This window comes from Nuphar pumila, chromosome 2 (assembly GCF_984573655.1).
Source record: "Nuphar pumila chromosome 2, dmNupPumi1.hap1.1, whole genome shotgun sequence".
Taxonomy (NCBI): Eukaryota; Viridiplantae; Streptophyta; class Magnoliopsida; order Nymphaeales; family Nymphaeaceae; genus Nuphar; species Nuphar pumila.
Genome location: NC_143250.1, coordinates 31,264,671 through 31,285,335, shown reverse-complemented (window position 1 = coordinate 31,285,335; position 20,665 = coordinate 31,264,671). Strand labels below are relative to the sequence as shown.

Sequence of the window (20,665 nt, the reverse complement as noted above, 5' to 3'; positions counted from 1 at the left end):
CAATCACAATAGTTAAGTTTAACTAAACATGAGAAAATGCAAGTCATGATTGTGATTCTAATTTGAAAATGCTTCTACTTAGAATCCTGTGAAAGTTGGTGAAAAGACTAACCATGTGACCAATAATCACAGATTTTGGATTCTCAATTGTGATTGCTCATCCCACCTGTGCCCATAGATACAAGAAATTATATTAACTGAACAAAAAAAGATTAATATTTGCACAACTCAACTACTACTTGGATGATACATCGACAAGAATAACCATGTTCTTGTTCTACAAATGTCTAAAATCTCTCAACAGATCACATATTTTGAGTAAAAAGTTGCATCTCAAAAGTAACATAATTTGTAGCTGTTTTGCCTAATGAAAAAAATAACAGAATTTGGTAAAAGCATGCATTCAATATCTCAAAAAGTAAGCCTTCATGGCAAATCAAATTTACAAGAAACCAAGACTATTTAAACAGTTTTTTTTAACGCAAGCTGAGGTTAGGCGGACCCCTACCAGAACAACAGCCACCCCATGTGGCAGAGGGATTCGATCCTGGGCCTTAAGCTTGAAACAGGACCCCGCTTACCACATGCGATACCACCTCGGTAGATACACCATTTTGGGTAAAGGCTGATGTCTATGCCAAATTACCAAGAATTAAGAAACGCTTTTCATATCTCATCTATGAAATAGACAAGCAAAATATGACAGCAAAACAAAAGGCTTTAACTCCAGCGCCCCTACACACCCAACCACCCCAACAAAAAAAAATGAAAATCCTCCTACAGAAGCGTAGAAAAGCAAATCCAAATAATGCAAATCGTTATATTCATCAGACAATAAATAAAAAGGCTGAAAATATTCAAACACTTATTCCAATCCTGCAATTTTGCACCTTAGCTTTAAATTCTTCTTCTCCTGTAAAGAAAAAGAAAAGATATCTTTAGGAAATCCCAATGGACGCTTGAAAGCAACACAAGCCAAGATCAAGGAACTTTCGAGAAGACCAAAATCACAAAAGAACTTCGGACATGCTAACAGAAAGTAGCCCCAAAAAAGTTTTATAACCCCTTATATTCTTTCACTACATTGGGACTGGTTGGTCAAAACTAAGGTTGCTAGACTAGGAAGCGGAAACGGAAACGATATGGGAAGTGGAAGCGAGAAGCGATGCATTTTAAAATGTATAGGAAGCGGAAAACGAGCTATGTAACACAGACTCTTTTAACAGGGCACCGTACCCACGTCACACCCGCACCCATGCGGGTGCAACACTTGAACACGGCTTCCTTTGTGTCATATGAAGTCAACCACACTGAGGTTCATTTCTGCCCAAAAGTAGATTTAGTTACTCTTAACCAAATCCAGTTTCATCTATATTATATATAAATACATAAATGCACACACATACATGTAGCGTTAACTTAAAACTGTTAATATATATATATATATACCCTCCCTGCACCCCCGCACCAAGTTTTTTTAAAGTGATGCATCGCCGCATCCGCACCCGTATCCCCACCCACACCTATGTGACATAGGAAACGAGAAATAAAAAAAACAATATAAGAATTGAATGGGAATCGAAATGGGACACAAAAATTAAAATAAAAGTGACTTCTTAAATTTCATGATTTTTTAGTGTAAGAATTAATTTTTTAACAAAATTTAAAATGTTGACTGCTAATTTAGAAAAAACACGTGGAAGTAAGTGAGAAGGTAGAGAGAAAACACATAAAAAACATGAAAAGTAGAGAGAACAACAACAACTACGCCTTCATCCCAAAACAATTGGGGTCGGCGATATGAACCAACAAAGAAAATCATTATGGGTCTTCCACATGAATCCTTCTCCTCCATTCATTTCTATCCAATGCCATGTCATCGGTGTGGTTCAAAGCATTCATATCCTTTCTTATCACCTCCATCCATGTCTTCCTAGGCCTACCCCGACCTCTTGTAACTAATATATTTTCCCATTTCTCCATCCTTCTAACTGGAGCATCATTAGGCCTTCGTCGAATATGTCCAAACCACCGTAAACGATTCTCTCTCATCTTATTTTCAATGGGTGCAACACCTACCTTCTTACGTATCTCCTCGTTCCGAATCTTATCTTTTATTGTATTTCCACACATCCATCTCAGCATACGCATCTCAGCTACACTCATTTTTTGAATATGATGTCTCTTGGCAGCCCAACATTCCGTACTATATAGTAAAACATGAAAAGTAGAGAGAACATATAATAAAAATAGATGAAGCATGTGAAAAGCATAGGAAAAGCATGGGAGAATCGAGATTCTCGTCAAGTTTTGAAAGCGAGGAGTATCACGCTTCCAAGGCGAGTTTCCAGTAAGCGGGCACATGTGCATACAACATTAACAAATCTCTGACTATCCACCAGATGAAAAATACATATAGAGATATGCCATCATATTTTAAATTTAGAATTTCTTGTGATAGAAGTAACATGGATCTTGACAGAAAATCATAATCTATGGCTGCAAAAACACAACGAAAAATTCTTTGAAACCTAATGGTTGTCAAAAATACAAGTACTATGTTGAGTTATCAGGCATCTAAAAACCTTTTCAAATATTGATAAAAACTAAGTTTCACAATGCAGCGAAACCAAACACCAGAAGGTCCCATTCAGATGAAACTACCACGCATTAGTAATGAATGGTAGTTGAAAAGGATAAAATCAGTGTAGTCAAGCAGCACATAAGAATAACTAAATTTGCTGGTAGCATCACATTAATATCACATACTTCATGTGGAACTAGCTTCTGCAAACAGATATAAGATCAAGCATGAAATTTCTCATAGTCAAGTAACTTAGAACTTTCAAGAAAAACAACAATAAGGAGGTGTTTGGAAGTGAGAAAATAGTAGGAAAAATGCTAGGAAAGAAAAAATAGCAACATTTCCATCCGTTTCAAACGAGAGAACATTTTTGAAAGGAAAGTTTTCTAAAAAGTCTGATTTTTTATTGAAAAAATTCCTCCATCTAGGGGGTGGAGGAATTTTTTCTATCAAAAATTCTTTTTGCATTAGGGCAACCATGCACCCATAACACATCTCATTCCATGGACTGTCACAGGAAGAACTTCCTTCATTCTTCGTCTTCCTCCCACCCACCACCATTTTCAAGTCTCTCTCTCTCTCTCTCTCTCTCTCTCTCTCTCTCTCTCTCTCTCTCTCTCTCTCTCTCTCATTTTTCTCATGTTTTTCCACACCGTTTTTCTCATGCAAGACAAACAAGCAAAAATGTTTCATTTAGAAAAGTTATCATATCAAAACTTCTAATAGAAAAAAAATTCTTTATGAAAATTTTTCTTGCTTCCAAACGTGCCCTAAGTGCAAAAACTTTCACTGCCACAAGTATATATAGATAAATAAAAGCAACAAAGAAATGGTTCTCCAAAGTATTACTAGGATAACAGAAAACCACTCTCTCTCTCTCTCTCTCTCTATATATATATATATATATATATATATATATATATTCATGTATGTCGTTCAAGGTAATTTCTCACCAAGGGGCCAAGGGTTTTTATCCAGAAAATCTAGGGAGTTTTAAAAAAGTAAATAATATAAAAAAGAATAAAGATAAGAAAAAATAGGTTTCATATTACTTTTTCTTGCAAAAATATAAGGAAATAAGTTTGAAAAGTTTTTAAAATACAAAACTTGGGCTTACAACATACAAAAATAGGGTTTTTTTAAAAAAATATCACAAAAATATCGTGATAATATCACAATATCTTGATTTCTGGTGATATTTTGAAAATATCGCACTATTTTGCTGATATTATCAGCTGACAAAAAATGCCGATAATATGGCGATAATTTTGAAATATCAGTGAGTGTGTGTGTGAGAGAGAGAGAGCTATGTCACACGCATACTTCACTTAGAATGTGTCTCTCGTGTCAACACGACGTGACACTTGGACACTCCAGAACACTTCTATATTGATCAAACCAATTTCACACATAGCCAACATTGTGTCCATAACTTTATCTATTTCCTTTTATGATTTTATTTACTTATATTGTAATCATTTGAGTTCTTTTTCTTTTAAAAATTGTTATCAATTACATTCCATTTCAGTTTCACCTTAGTTTCATCATTTGATGTTCCTAATTATAGTGATTTAGAATTGTTGTTTTATACACATACATACGCACATCTATGCGTGTATGGTTGTCTCCCCATGTCCTAATTTTTTCAAATTATCATATTGTACCAAGCGTAGCTGCACCGTGTCCCGTTCCTACATCTGTATCTATGTGACACACACACACACACACACACACACACACACACACACATATATATATATATAGAGAGAGAGAGAGACAGAGGGTCATTTGTTCATGATCTGGTTGACTGAGTAAAACCACGAGTTTGAGCAAATTACAAAGGCATTTTCATCATAAAAAGTTGTAACCTAGGGCCCTTTCGTTTCAAGCCTTATTTCTCCACTTATTATCTTCTCATCTTCTGCCTTCTTCTACTCTTCTAAATCTAAGCTTGCAGTACCGTCAAATAATAGCTGCCTGCACACGGTATTAGAGTCTTAGGCTCAATTTGGAGGCTTTTGAAAGAAAATACTTATTGGTAGGCTGACATCATGCCTAGGTCCGTGAAGACTCCATTACAGGTGCTAGGTGGGTGATTGGAAGTCATGATTGCATAGTATTTTAGAGGTTTTTGATATGATTTTCATGGGTAAATCCCATTAATAATGGATTCCAAATCTTTGTTGGGATTAAAGTATTATGTTGTTGAAGGGTAGTGTTTTTAAGTTTTAGTGTGTCAATATCCATCTGGGGTGTGTATGGCTAGATTATTCTAACTATTCTAGAGTATTTTTGCCCCAAAAAGATGTTATTTGTAATGGAAGAGAGGTACCCCTATGTGAATGAGAGTTGGGAATGATAGCCAATATTGAAATATTGTTAAGGATGGCTCCCTCAAAGAAGAAGGGACAAACACCATTAGCCATGAACAAGCATAGCCAAACGCACGAGTGAAACATCCTCCACCAATTTACAAGGCTTTCAAAATCATAAATATACAGTTTAATTTAAAAAATTTATGAGACATGGTCTCTATTCGACAAATTTTTTATGAATAAAAGCAGGAAGCTGTGATTGTGAGAAACCCGAAGAAAATGATCCAAACTATGTGGTTTGGGAATATCAAAACCGTCTAATGACATGGCTTTTGCAACTTATAGAGTCATCAATTGGTGAGACATTCATGAACTATGAAATAGCCAAAGAACTTTGGATACAGTCTATGTCACATATGCGCAGGTGCGGATGCGGGTGATAGTGCCGGTGCCGGTGCAGGCAAAGTCACCATCACTAGGCAATCTATACACTCTTACAAAGGGAAAAAAATAGAATTTGGTAGCCAACGTGAGTCGAAAGTCAAGATATCTGCTTTCCTGAGTGAAATCCTCTTCTACAAGATGACTAGCAAGATGGTTAAGGCAAGAAAGGTAGCTACCAATTGGGGTTTTGGTAGAGGTTCTAGTATTAGTGATGAAAAAAGGAATTAAGATGCATTGCTTGTGCAAAAACAAAGCGCACTAAAGACCAATCTTGAGATATAGTAGGAAGGCTTTATGCTAGAAGAAATCATGCATACAATGCCTTTTTGAAAAAATTCAATTCAGGAAGAAAAAATGAAGACTTTGCTTAAAGCGAGACTGCTTTTCTTAAAAGACGAATTCAAGAATCAGAGCTTCACATATCCAATCAAGTTAGAATGTGTGTTCGATTTCTAGTTCTAGGTTCTATCACACTCAACAAGGTATCAATAGCTAAACACACTTGGCTTCTATCTCATGGGTCATAGATTTGGATGCCACCAACTATATGTTGGGTATGAGGCCTATAATTAGTTGTTCACTGACTATCATGCATCTAATCTTAGTGGAGACTTAAAATGAGCTAATGGATCACCTTCTCCCATTCTTGGAAGTGGAACCATCTATACTCTTTGTTTCTCATTACACTTTGTCTTGCATACTCCCATAGTCCCACATTCTATGATAACCATTTATCTGTGAGCTCTTTTTCCCAAGGATCTAGATTGTTGTGTAACCATTTATCCTTCTTATTGTGTATTTTAGGACTTGAAGGTGGAGAAGATCTTTGGTCGTGGACATCAAGAGAAGGGATTGTAATCATTGTATACTATTCCTCATGTATTGATGTATAGTAACAACGTCTCTTAATGAAAAGTCTATTTTTTTGTTGCATTTTTCGGTGTCACAAGGAGATAGAAAACGATAGAATATCTGTAAAGGAATTCTGATAGATTCAACTAGCCGGGACAGAATTCTTCAAGTGTTGTCTAAGAAGCAAGCGAATGATTCAATGTTTCTGAATTTGGATAGGGGGCCCATATTGTCCAATGATGAAGCAGCCAGATTACTAGCTCCAGTTTTAGATGAAGAGATCAAGGTAGCAGTCTTCTCTACAGATGGGTCCAAAGCCCTAGGTCCAGACTGCGTTCCCAATTTTTCTACCAGATGTATTGGGATGTGGTTGGGCATGACGTATCAAGGGCGGTCAGAGACTTCTTCGTGTAAGGCAAATTAGTTTGCAGGCTCAACAGGACTCGCATCGCGATCATCCCTAAAAAGGAGAGGGGCACCTCATTCAGTGACTTCCGCCCCATAGCTCTATGTAACTTCTGTATAAAATCATCACAAAAGTGATGGTGGAGAGAATTTGACCCATCCTCACTAGGATCATATCATCTTTTCCTCTGTGGGTGAAACATTCAAGCGAGTATCCTTTTAGCACATGAAGTATTGGACTCATTAAATAAGAGAAAGATCCCCTCCGCGTGCCTCAAACTAGACCTAGTCAAAGCCTAAGATAGAGTAGACCGGGTATTCTTGGAAGTAGGTCTGCAGATCATGGGGTTCCCACATAAGTGGATTGAACAGATTATGTTGTGTGTCAGCAGAGCTTCCTTCTCAGTATTGATAAAGGGATCGACAAAGGACTTATTTAGCAGTGAGAGAGGCCTTCATCATAGTCACATATATCGACGATATTTTCAAAATATTGTGATATTATCATTGTAAATTCAGCAAACGATAATATAGGTAAAATATCACCAATTTGATAATATCGTGATATTTTTGTGATATTATCAATTAGTTTTACTGTTTTTATTTATTTTTTACACTATAAATATGTTTTCTTCTTTCTTTTAAATTTTTTACTTATTTCTTTTATTATTTATGTATTTTTTGTCTAAACATGATATTTTCTAAATTTTGTTATTTTTTATATTTTTTAAGCCTCGAGATTTTTCTAAGATTTGTCACCAAACCTATAACAGCCGCATGTAACTAAAGTTATATGAATGGTTTAGGATCTTATGCATATTTTATAAACTTGTGATGTTTTTTATGAGCCCACGTGGTGTGTAGGTACTGTGTATATGGTTTATGCATGATTGAAATAAATATTACACGTTGATGCTTGTGTTTTCTTTATATTTAGCATGTTCTATATTATGATGGACATACTGTCATGGTTTTCCTAACCGATTTGTTGTAGTAGAAAAATTATAACTCTCAAACCGAATCACTTCTGGCCAAATCATTTTATGAGAACTTTCTAGACATTTGGGAGGTGTCACAGAAAAAAAATGGGTCCCAGTTGCGATACAAAATTGTGGTTTATGACTGCTACAACACAAGACAAAAAATTTGTCCTGAGTGCAGAGCAATTTTTCATATACGGTTTTGTGAAAAATCCAATAAATCAATGGTTTGATGTTTATGGTTGATTTTTGATATGTTATGGTTATTATGTTGATGAATCTGAAAAAAAATAATATAAAAATAAAAAATTTACACAAGTCAGGTGAGATTCAGGATTCTGCAGAAAATCTGGATGTAGAACTGTCTTAGACAGGGTCCGGTCCAAAAAATTCACGACAAAGTTTTTCTGTGAAATATGATTGATTTGAAAGCTAATAAGTATAGCTATCACAAGAAAATTTGAGAGGTTGAGATTCCTCCTGGATTGGGTCTAGTGAGTGCTTCTTTGTAAAGCAAATTTCTGTCATGTTGAGGCAGAACCGAAAAACAGTTTCTAGTCCGTGAATTTCTACGGAAAAATGAAATTGGTTTTATTTGAGTCATCACTTGGATATGAGAGTTAAAATCATCTTGTATGACTGTGAAGTTTTTAGGGTTCGGATAAACTCAGTATGATGGTCTAACAGACCTGTGAACACCACAAATATTCTGATGTATGCAGTCTCCGGTGTGGGATATATCATGTCTTGTGAACTTCCCTTGTTCTAAATCTTATGCTTGCTTATGATATGAAATGTTTAATCATGTATTTTCTAATATATGATGTTTTATGTTTATGTTGTATGCAAGCATGTTGATTATTTATGCATGATGATATATGAGACTGTTTGTTAGCATATGAGTTTTGAACATAATAGACAGGTCATGTAGTCTGCATTAGCATACATGTGATATTTTATGTTATTCATGGTTCATGCTATGTTGAAATGAGTCACATGCATCATGTAGTGTGGTATGTAGCATGTGAAGTGTTGTAAGTCATGTAAAGCATGCATTCACAGGATTCGTGGGTGAGTTAGGTTCAGTGGAACCAGAGGTGCTAGTGAGCACAAAGTTAAATATATAATTGACATGCTTATAGACATTTAAACCTTAAAGAGGAATTATTGGCTAACGGTACCCATATGGGGTATAATCGCAAATTTGATCTTGAATGGCTACAAATGACTCATGTTGTCTTATTGTCCTTGAGGAGGACTGAGCTAAAAGAGCCTTAGTGTTGGGAGCACTTAAACAACCTTAATAAAGAACACCTAGTAGTCTATTCAAACTATAACTACCTTAGAGAAGGTGGTTAGTACGCACAGTCCGGAAAAGTGTTGTTAATGATTTCGAAGAGCAAAGGCGTTTCCATGGGTTCCCCATCCTCAAACGTAAGGGACCTAGGCTACCAAAAAGGCCTAGATAGGTAGTTCATCGCTCTGCATAGTAGAAACTGAGATTTTGCACAGTTCACTGTGGGTTCTCACGGTCACTGGCTGCCCAAGTGAAAGTTCTCACACTCTTCGAATCTTTGGGATAATTAAAATACATAGAATAGTAAACCCCCCAAATGATTGTTGAGTGAGAATTAAGTACCGAGAGTGTACCCCCAGGGACGGAAAGAGAAACAATGTAACAATGTATTAAAATGTTCACAAATACATCAATGTCATATGTTATATATATGTTTATACATTCCATGCATATTTTATGATTATATGTATAGGTGTTTGAATATTGGCATACTTGTTTTGTATTTGCCTATAGTTTGGATTTCTACCAAGTGTGGTTGCAGGTGCTCTTAGTGATAGATAAGATTTGTTAATTATGAATGCATGTGTGCCTATTGCTTATTGTGAAATCTTGATCCCTGTTATGAATGTTTGTATGCTATAAAGTTATCATGTTATAAGGGTTTTTGAATTATGAAAAGATGTGTGAGATATGTGTTGTATTTTTTCTATGCATATGTTGTGTGATGTTTCTTATTGGGGTCATTGTTAATGCTCCTACTTTTAACATTTTCAGGTAGCAAGTAGGCTGACAGGTGATTATGGGAGGCTTCGGGTGGTATGATTTGAATATTTCATTGAACTTGTAAACTTTGATTAAGTGAGACTAGTACTTTGAGTTATTTCAATTCATTTAATGGTTTGGTTCAATTAATTCTAGTCTTACACGTGTGAGTTGAGAACTATAACTCGCCTAAGGCTTAAACCGTGTTTAAAAGAGTTTGTGTTGTATTTCTTGAAAATCATGTAAAGCGGATTTAAAAAATTCTCTAAATTTTTGGTTTAAAAAATTGAGGCGATACAAAACCTATAATATTGCGAGAAATAGATGATACCGATATTTGTGACTATGAAATTCGGCTGGAAGATCCTATCTCCCCTTACCCTTTTTTGGTAGTTATGGAGTGCTTTTGTCTCAGGATCATACTCGCAATCAAGTTTAGCGAGGTCTCTATTTCGAAGCTTGCCATTGGAAGCCCAATGGTACATTCCCTCTTTTTTGCCGATGTCGCAATTTTATTTAGTAAGGCTACCACAAGATCCATCAAAGCATTCAAAGATATACTAGTTGAGTTGGAGATGTGTGTTGGCATGAAAATTAGCTTCACTAAATTGCTTTTTATCCCGCTCAACATATCAAACCAGCTCAACTCTAGACTAGAGGCTATTCTCAATTGACCCAACGCAGGTCTTCCCATAAATTACCTTGGTCTCCCTCTCTTTCATGGAAAGCTAGTGGTTGATATGTGATGCAGAGGTGATGGTCGGCTGCAACGTATCTGTTGGCTGGATGAGGAAATGTGACTCTCACGTTCAGCAATGGGCAGAAATAAGAGAAACAGTCACCCAAAATGATGGTGACTGTGTTAAACCTCCTTTTATTGAAATAGAGAACTTCAATGAACGAATAACAATGTTGAACGATAAATGAAAATAGCAAACCATGCAAAGGAATGAGACAATAGGTAAAGAAAGTAAAAAAATGTTGGAACTAAAAGGCTGCTGCCCAGGAATCAATCTTCTTCTCTTCTCCCGCAACCCTAGAATAGGGTTTTTAAAAAGGTCAACCGGATCCAGATCTCGGGTCCAGTACCAGACCCGAGATGTCTTTCTGCTGCTGTTGGGCCTGGGTCGTGCGTGTCTGCACTCTTCTTGAATAAGTACGCAAGGGTACGTCACTCCCTCGTCGTGGTGCCGTGGACTGGATCGGATCCGGCTCCTAGATCCCACCATCTATCCCCTGGAGTGGATCGGGTGGTGCCTGGGCCGAGTGTGGGTCACGTGGTACCGATCCAGTAGGGTCCTACTCTGCATCATTCTCCCCTGGTTGGGAAGAAGTCGACTCTGACGACTTGTTGTCTCCACAGTAAGCATATAGATCAGACATGTTGAAAATATGCGAGATGTGCCAATCGTCGGGCAGCTCAAGAAGGTAGGCATTCAGACCCAACCGCCGAAGGACCTTAAAAGGACCATACTTCTTAGGACTCAACTTATTATAGGTGCCTACTGGAAAACGCTCTGGATGCAAGTAAACCCATACTAGTTGACCAACTTGAAACTGGACATCACGACGACCTTGGTCTACGAAAGCCTTGTAGGATTCATAGCTCTCCACAAGTTTGGCTCGGACCTGTCAGTGAATATCACGCATGTACTCAACAGCGTCAAAGGCATCTGGAGTTGGGTCAGATATGTTAGATACATGAGCTAGGTCTACTACATGGGTGGGTGAACGACCATAAACCACTTGGAACGGGGATTTTCCTGTAGACCGATTGATGGAATTGTTATATGCGAACTCGGTTTGAGGCAATATGAGGTCCCAAGTTTTGACATTCTCCCCCACTAAACTCCGTAACAGGTTTCCTAAGGTGCGGTTGACAACTTCGGTTTGACCATCTGTTTGAGGGTGATACGCACTACTGAACTGAAGCTTGGTCTTCAATAAGGCCCATAACGATTTCCAAAAATGGCTCATGAAACGCGTGTCGCGATCAGAGGTGATCGTACGGGGTAACCCATGAAAACGAGTGACGTCCTTGAAGTAATAGGAAGCGACTAAAGAAGTGTCGGTGGTTCGCTTACACGAAACAAAAATATCCATTTTGGAGAACCGGTCAACCACGACTAAAATTGAATCAAAACGACGTGGCGTTCTTGGGAGGCCCACGATAAAATCCATGGATACGTGCTCCCACGGCCGTTCAGGAATGGGTAACGGAGTATACAGACCACTATTCTGACGATGACCCTTGGACACTTGACACACATGACACCCTTGAATGAACTTGACAACATCTTTGCGCATTTTGGGCCAAAAGTACCGTTCATCTAACAGAGCGAACGTCTTATCATGTCCGAAATGCCCTGCTAACCCTCCTTCATGTAATTCAGAAATCAACTGAAGCCTAAGGGAGAAATCAGGCACACATAATTTGTTCCCACGGAAGAGGTAACCATTATGAATACTAAAACGGGGGTCGATGGTGCGATCTGAAGAGATGCACCCCTCCCAGACTTGTTGAAAATCAGGATCCATGGGATATAATTCCTTGCACTGTTCGAACCCAATGACCTGCACTGACATAGTCATCAAGAGGTTGTTCTTCCTGCTAAGAGCGTCAGCCACCTTGTTCAGGGTACCAGATTGATGGCGAATCGAAAAGGTGTACTCTTGCAAGAAGCTGACCCACTTGGCATGACGAGCACTCAACTTCTTTTGACTATTCAGATACTTCAATGCCTCATGGTCTGTGTACAAGACAAATTCCTTATAAATGAGATAATGTCTCCAATAACGAAGGGCTTGTACTACGGCATAAAACCCAACATCATAAGTAGAATACTGGCACCTGGCCTGCGTCAGCTTCTCACTAAAGAAGGCAACAGGTCTACGATTTTGACTCAAGACTGCGCCAATTCCCACCTTGGAGGCATCACACTCAACCTCAAAGACTGCACTAAAATCAGGAAGGGCTAAGACAGGGGCACTGGTCATTTTCTCTTTAATGATCGTAAAGGCTTTACCCGCAGCAGGCGTCCACTGAAAACTAGTACCCTTGAGGCACTCCGTGATGGGGGCCATGAGGGTGCTGAAGTTTCTCACGAAACGTCGGTAAAAAGTGGCTAATCTGTGAAAACTACGGATCTCTCCAATAGTCTTTGGGATAGGCCAATCGACAATCGCACGAACTTTCGCGGGGTCTGCCTTAACTCCATCAGATGACACAATAAAGCCTAGGAATACGACACTGGACGTCATGAACTCACACTTCTTCGCATTGACATACAATTTTTCTCTCCTTAAAATTTCTAAGACCTGACGCAGGTGACTCAAATGGTCAGACAAAGATGAACTATAAATCAAAATATCATCAAAATATACCACGACAAACTTCCCTATATAAGGGCGTAGCACTTGGGTCATCATATTCATGAAAGTACTTGGGCATTGGATAGCCCAAATGGCATGACTAACCACTCATACAACCCATCACGTGTCTTGAATGTCGTCTTCCACTCATCCCCCTCTCGGATACGAATCTGGTGATACCCACTTTTTAAATCGATTTTGGAGAAAATAGAAGCACCAGCCAACATATCAAACATATCATCCAAACGAGGGATGGGAAAACAGTATTTGACAGTGATGCGGTTTATGGATCGACTATCTACACACATGCGCATGGACCCATCTTTCTTAGGGGTGAGCAAGGCGGGTACCGCGCAAGGGCTTACACTTTCACGAATAAAGCCCTTTTGCAGTAACTCCTGGACCTGCCTCAACAACTCGGCATGCTCGGAGGGGTTCATACGATACGCGGGGAGAATGTGGAGACTCGACCCTGGCACAAGGTCAATAGCATGTTGCACGACACGCATGGAAGGAAGACCATCTGGAAGGTCATCTGGCATAATGTCGCTAAACTCTTCAATAAGGGGTTTGATGTCCGTAGGAACTGGTAACGACGTACTCACTGACGGTTTAGCCACCACAGCATAACAATAACCATCCTCCTGACATTGGTTCAAGAAAGATCGGTAGGATAGTCCGGCCAGCCGGGGAACTCGCTCAGGCTTATCTACCGTGGGAAACCCCGTCTCCTTGATGGGGAGAAGGATTATCTTATGACCCTTAAATATGAACGAGTATGTGTTCCTACGACCATCATGAATGGTCTTGCGATCAAACTGCCAAGGACGCCCCAACAGGATGTGACACGCACTCATAGGGGCTACATCACACCACACCTCGTCGTGGTAGTGCTCCCCCATGGAGAATCGAACTAAACAACGTTGGGTGATGGGAACCTCGTTTCCTTTCTTGAACCACATCATCTTGTAGGGGTGAGACAGTTTCTCGGTTCTCAGATTCAAGGTACACACAACACTCTCGGACACCATGTTCTCACAAGCACCGGTGTCGATAATAACATCACATGCGTGACCCTCACAGTTGCATCAGGTTCTAAAGATGTTGTTCTGTAGCCATTCGGCAGGGGTCGACTCACGGGGTGCGATGAAGACATGACGGATGGATAATAGATTGTCGACATTGCCGTCGAACTCTATGACTTCCCTCTCATCCTCATCCTCGACCAAAGACTCACTCTCACTGTCGGATGCTGACTGCACAATACCTTCGACGAGATGAGTGTTTTTGCCCACAGTGGGGCACCTAGACGCGACATGCCCTAGCTCCTGACACCTAAAACAACGGATGGTAGACTCACTAGGTTTGGTTTTAGACCGGGTATTGAATGCGGGTCCGGACGGATCAGGTTTGCTAAATTCTGCTCTAAGAGTAGACTTTGAGTCCTCCTTCCTAGGGGAGCTCGCTCCCCTGGTTGGAAAACTCGACTTGGGTCGACTGGACTGTTCACTACGGAAGGTCCTATATTCCTTCCTCCGTTTCAACTTTTCCTCGACGTTCATGGCATAACTGTTGCCCTGATCTAATGTCTCAACTGTGATACAACTAAAGTCGTCAGAAATAACAGGACGGAGACCAAAAATGTACCTCGTGACCTGTTGGCGGGCAGTTTCCTCGATCTGCACCCACAGAGAAAGATGATGGAACTCGGCAGTGTACTCTGCCACAGTACGAGTGCCTTGACGCAGGGTTAGATACTCCTTGTAGGCTCTCTCAGCGTGATCTGAAGGCACGAATTTTGATTGCATCAATCTCTGCATCTCCTCCCACGAGTGTACACGCTCTAGCCCCTGTCGCTCTCTCGATCGCTGCAGCTCCACCCACCATGTCTGTGCTAATCCTCTCAACCGAGTAGACGCTAGAGAGACACGACGGTGCTCGGCTACGGTGTGGTAGTCAAAGAAAAATTGCACGGCATAAGACCAGTCAAAGAACTGCTCCGCGTCGAACCGCCCTGCAAACTCCGGAAGGTCCAGTTTCACCTCATAAGTGGAGGGATGCTCCACTGCTCTCTGTTGACGAGCCTCCACCATTCCTGCAGGATACTCGTTCCAGAACGCGTCATTGTCCCACGCTGCTTCATTGTCCTCTATGCGGTACTGCTCGCCTGGATGCTGGTGCTGACGAACTCCACCGAGGGGTGGTCGATGCTCAGATCGCGCTGCTCCCTGCTGAAACTGCCGCGGCTTGGTTTGCCCGCGGGTGGGGGCCGTCTGTGGTTGTCGTTGTTGCACTGGTATGTAAGGGGGTCCTACTAAAGGTGGGTGGTTGTGTTGGGTCTCTGGCTCTAAGTGGGTAGGAAAAGGGTAGTAAGGGTATGGGTTAGGATAATGGTGTAGGGTCGGGCGAAGTACTGGGCTTTGGATCGGGAAGGGATTATTGGGTTGGTTAGAGTTCGGGTATCGAGTTGGGTTGGTGTAGGACTGGGATGGTTCGCCCGATTGGATATGGATCGGGCCTGATCCTAATCTACTCGTCGGACCCAGATTTGGATAGGTTGGATCGAGGATCGAGTTGTGGGGGTAAAAAGCTTGGTTTGAACTCGATCCACGATCCATACAATTATGGGTCTGGTTTTGACCCGGCTCAACATCAAACTGGAGTTCCGCCCGGGTCCGATACAGGTTTGGGTCGGTATGGGGTCCAATTTGGGGTTCGAAAGTAACGGGTTGGGCCGGATTCGTAGTAAACTGTGATCTAAACCCAACTGGGTAGGCTGGATATGGGTTTGCAGGACCCGTACCTGCCACCGGAAACCCAAAGGGTGGTCCCTGGAAATCGGGTATGGGTCTGATCCTAGTGGGATCTCGACCGGACCCTGCTGGAGCAGGTCCGATCCATAGGGGTTCAGTCCCCTTGGTCTGCAAATGTGCTGCAACAGCACCCCCGCGCACAAGTGCTGGGAAAACTGACAAACCCACCCCAGTCTGGGCTGAGGTGGGTGTGTTTGCAGCTTGACTTGGCATCAGGTTCGAGAGGAACTCTGGGTTCGGCCCACGCAGACCGTGCCTGATTGGCAGCCCCTGCTGCGTGGGTCGTTGCCATGCTTGCGCACCCACGTTGCTGATGGGCAGGCTGTCTTCCCCCATTCGAGTGGACTGTGTTCCATGAATCATCGTCGGTGGCCTTTGGTGGGGCAACGGCTGGCCGACGTCCCTGCATAACTCCTTCCCTGTATCACCAGATGGCACGACTAACGGAAAGTGTTGTTGGGTCACAGCCACAGATTCGACAGAGACGACACCAACCTGCTAAGAAGACGCTGAGGGTGGTACTGCCGGTGAATCAATCACTGCAACTCCACTCTCTACCCCATCTAATCGCCGTGATATACTTGCCACATCCTGGCTGACTCGCAATACGCTTTCCTGCATCTTCATCATCATTTCCATCATCCGTAGCATTGGGTCTGTGTTGCCGACGTCCTCTTGCTCGGTCTCTGTCACCGGATCGCCCCTCACCTCCAAACTCATCTTGCTGTCGGGGAGAAAGGCGCTGGCTCTGATACCACTCTAATGCAGAGGTGATGGTCGGCTGCAACGTATCTACTGGATGAGGAAATGTGACTCTCACGTTCAGCAATGGGCAGAAATAAGAGAAACAGTCACCCAAAATGATGGTGGTTGTGTTAAACCTCCTTTTATTGAAATAGAGAACTTCAATGAACGAATAACAGTGTTGAACTATAAATGAAAATAGCAAACAATGCAAAGGAATGAGACAATAGGTAAAGAAAGTAAAAAAATGCTGGAACTAAAAGGCTGTTGCCCAGGAATCAATCTTCTTCTCTTCTCCCACAACCCTAGAATAGGGTTTTTAAAAGGGTCAACCGGATCCGGATCTCGGGTCCAGTACCAGACCCGAGATGTCTTTCTGCTGCTGTTGGGCCTGGGTCGTGCGTGCCTGCACTCTTCTTGAATAAGTACGCAAGGGTACGTCACTCCCTCGTCGTGGTGCCGTGGACTGGATCGGATCCAGCCAGCTCCTGGATCCCACCATCTGTCCCCTGGAGTGGATCGGGTGGTGCCTGGGCCGAGTGTGGGTCACGTGGTACCGATTCAGTAGGGTCCTGCTCTGCATCAATATCAATATGTGTAGGAATCTCCTACTACGCATCTCTAAATGGCTTGAGGGGTGAAAATCCAAGCTCTTTTCTCATGCAAGTCGGCTCTGCCTAATTCAGCATGTACTGGCCAATCTCCCTCTTCAGTGGCTTCTTTGCTTCAAACTGCCTAAGGAAATTATTACTGCAATAGAGTGTTGCTTCAACAGGTTTCTTTGGAATGGCATGGATAACACATCACATGCACATTTGGTATGTTGGAACAAACTTTGCTTGCCTAAACTAGAAGGGGGGTAGGCCTTAAAAACATAGCAGATTGGAGCAAAGCTAACTTGGCTTATCTTTGGCTAAGAGTACAGTTGAATAAGTCCTTATGGGCTGAGTTATGTAAGGCAAAATACTTAAGGATTTGAAGCATGTGGTCACCATAACTGGCCAGAAGGGGTTCTTGGGGATGAAAGTGTTAATATATATATATATATATATATATATATATATATATATATATATATATACCCGATAAAGAGCATTTTTGTAATTCTGCCCATTAGGGGCATTTTAGTATTTTTACATGTATTTTATTTTCCATTTTCTTTTTCCTTTTTCTTTTTCATTTATTGTAAAATGTAATTAATGCATTGCATTGGGGGTCCCAACCAAAAGAGTCGTTGGACCCTCAACGAGTCCCCTTTGGGCCTCCCAAGGTCTTCTCTCACTTTTTCTCACTCTCCCTCTCTCCTTTGTGTATAAATAGAAGGGCATTCCCCCCATGTAAAGTATGGCTTTTCAAGCCCTCATTCAATAAAGTTCATATATTTTTTATGTGTTGCCTCTTTGGAGGCTTCTTGTGTTGTCCCTTAGTTGACTATTGAAAGTTTTTTTATCTGTACATGTATTGAGAAAGAGAGAAAAGAGAGGGAGAGAGAGAGAGAGACGAAGAGAAGAACCCAAAGAGGTGATTGCGGCTGTCACGATTTCTGAAGAGAAATCGTGACCTAAAGTTGTATATTTATAACTTACATTACAGAAGTATTGGATTGGGTCTGGTGTATCCAAACCCGAATAAAAGGAGACTATACATGGCTCGGGTCTTAATGTACCCAGACTATACACAAGTATCACATGAATCGCATCGGATCCGGATCGGGTCCTAATGACACTTTTCCACCTTTTTTCACCTCCCCTCAAGTTGATCATGGTTATGAACCATGAACAACTTGCCTTTAAGCATCCAAAAACGATCATTTGTTAACCCTTTGGTAAATAGGTCTGCAACTTCTCTTTCAGTATTGACAAACTCGGGCTCAATCTCTTTTTCTTCAACTTTCTGTCTCACAAAGTGTTAATCGATCTCAATGTGTTTAACTCGACTGTGATGTACAGGATTGAATGACATGTTGATAGCATTTTGGTTGTCACATAGCAAGGTAGTGTGGGAGATCTTTTCTCCTACTTCAGTTAGTAGATGCCTGATCCATGTGGCTTCGGCAGTAGCAGCAGGCATAGATCTATACTCAGCCTTAGTACTTGATCTAGCGATAGCCTTTTGTTTTCTACTGCTCCAAGAGACTAAATTTCTTCCAAAGAAGACACAATATCCTGATGTAGATCTTCGTTCATCAGGATCTCCTGCCCAGTCTGCATCACAATATACAGTGAGTCTGTGCTCATCTTTGCCATATGACTGTGGTGAGTATATCAGTCCATCCCCAATAGTCTCTTTCAGATATCTAAGGATCCTCTTAACAGCTTCCATATGTCCAGTACGTGGCGCATGCATAAATTGAGACACTTGATTGACTGAATAAACAATATCAGGCCTAGTGAATGTGAGGTATTGTAACATTCCTATTATGCTTCGATATCTGGTGAGGTTATCACACAGATCTCCATCATGAGCGCTAAGTTTTTGGTGAAGCACACTCGGAGTTCCCAGAGGTTTGCAGTCTTTCATGCCTGCCTTACTGAGAACGTCTACGGTGTACTTATACTGAGTGAGTGTCAAGCCATGAGCCTTGCTATCAACTTCTACACCAAGAAAATAACGTAGAACTCCAAGATCTTTCATTTTGAACCTCTGGCCTAGTAAGTCTTTTACTTCTTGGATGTGAGCCGCAGAGTTTCCTGTGACGATAATATCACCTACATAAATTAATAACAGAGTGGTCACAGTCTAACTTCTAAAAATAAATAATGAGTGGTCCAGCATGGAACGTGAAAATCCATGTTTCTGAATCTTTAGCGAGAAGCTATCAAACCAAGAGCGAGATGCTTGCTTCAGACCATAGATAGCTGTTTTTAACCTGCACACATGAGTTTTACAATTTTGTTCTTGATATCTAGGGGGTTGCTCCATATATACTTCCTCCTTCAAGTCCCCATGCAAGAATGCATTTTTCACATCAAGCTGACTCAACTTCCATCCATGTTCAACAGCCAGAGAAATAATAATTCAAATTGTTCTCATTCTTACAACCGGACTAAAGGTCTCATCATAGTCTTGTCCTGCTTCTTGAGTGAATCATTTTGTCACAAGTTTTGCCTTGTATCGTTCAATGGTTTCATCTGGCTTGTACTTTATTTTGTAGACCCATTTACATCAGGCAACATTTTTATCAGGTGATCTGGGAACAACTTCCCAGGTCCCACATTCATGCAAGGCTTGTATTTCATCATTCATGGCTTCTACCAACTTGGTAGAAGTGACTCCTGGTAGTACATAATGAGTTCATCTTCCTTATTGAGGGCAATTAAAAAGAGTTGAAGATCCAAGGAGAAGTTGTTATAGCTAACCCACCTGTCAATGGGATGTCGTATGCGGTTTGATTTTCTAACCTCAAGAGTATGGGAAGGAGTCAGATTGTCAACTGAGACATGATATGAATGGCTTGATGTTGTCGGTCTCTGTTTAGAATAGACAACGCCTTTGTATCTGCCCGGTACTTCCTCTACATTCTGTGGTCCCGACATCCCAGTGTTCTCAAACATCTCTTCTTCTTGCTGCACGCAATCTGAGGAGCATGCTTCATTGGAGCCAGCAAAAAGTTCTGAACTCAACCAAGGACAGTAAACTTCAGTTGGCATATTCGTTACATCAGCTTTGTCATCATCAAAATTTTGTTCATCAAAGACAACATTTCTTTAGATTCTGATACGTTTGTTGGTGTGATCATAACACCTATATCCTTTATAGTCATCTGCATATCCCACAAACCTACACTTCTGGGCCTTGTCCTGAAACTTGTTTCTTAGGGACTGATCAATATGTACATAGCAAACACATCAAAAAACACGCAGATCATGATAACTAGTGTTGAGAATAGGTGGTTTTAAGTGAAGTCCTTTTATATTAGATGCTATTTGTATTTTTGCTTTTATAATGGGGCTTGATTGTAATTATGCTTTTAAGCCTCTCTCTATTTAACATAGAGAGAGGCCCTAATAACTATATCAAGTTCTCTTTTTCTTGTGCAGCCGTCTCTCTCTCTCTCTCTCTCTCTCTCTCTCTCTCTCTATATATATATATATATA

General features: G+C 40.9%; 1 protein-coding gene across 1 annotated transcript in view; it reads right to left on the bottom strand.

Annotated features, from left to right (window-relative positions):
- Positions 1–385: 385 nt before the first annotated feature.
- Positions 386–20,665, bottom strand: part of LOC149845160 (BRISC complex subunit Abro1-like protein) — a 32,711-nt gene continuing 12,431 nt past the window's right edge. Inside the window, exon 2 of the mRNA XM_089997492.1 lies at positions 386–913. Within this exon, the coding sequence (XP_089853618.1) occupies positions 866–913 (48 nt within the window). The 3' untranslated portion in view covers positions 386–865. The remainder of the gene's footprint in view (positions 914–20,665) is intronic.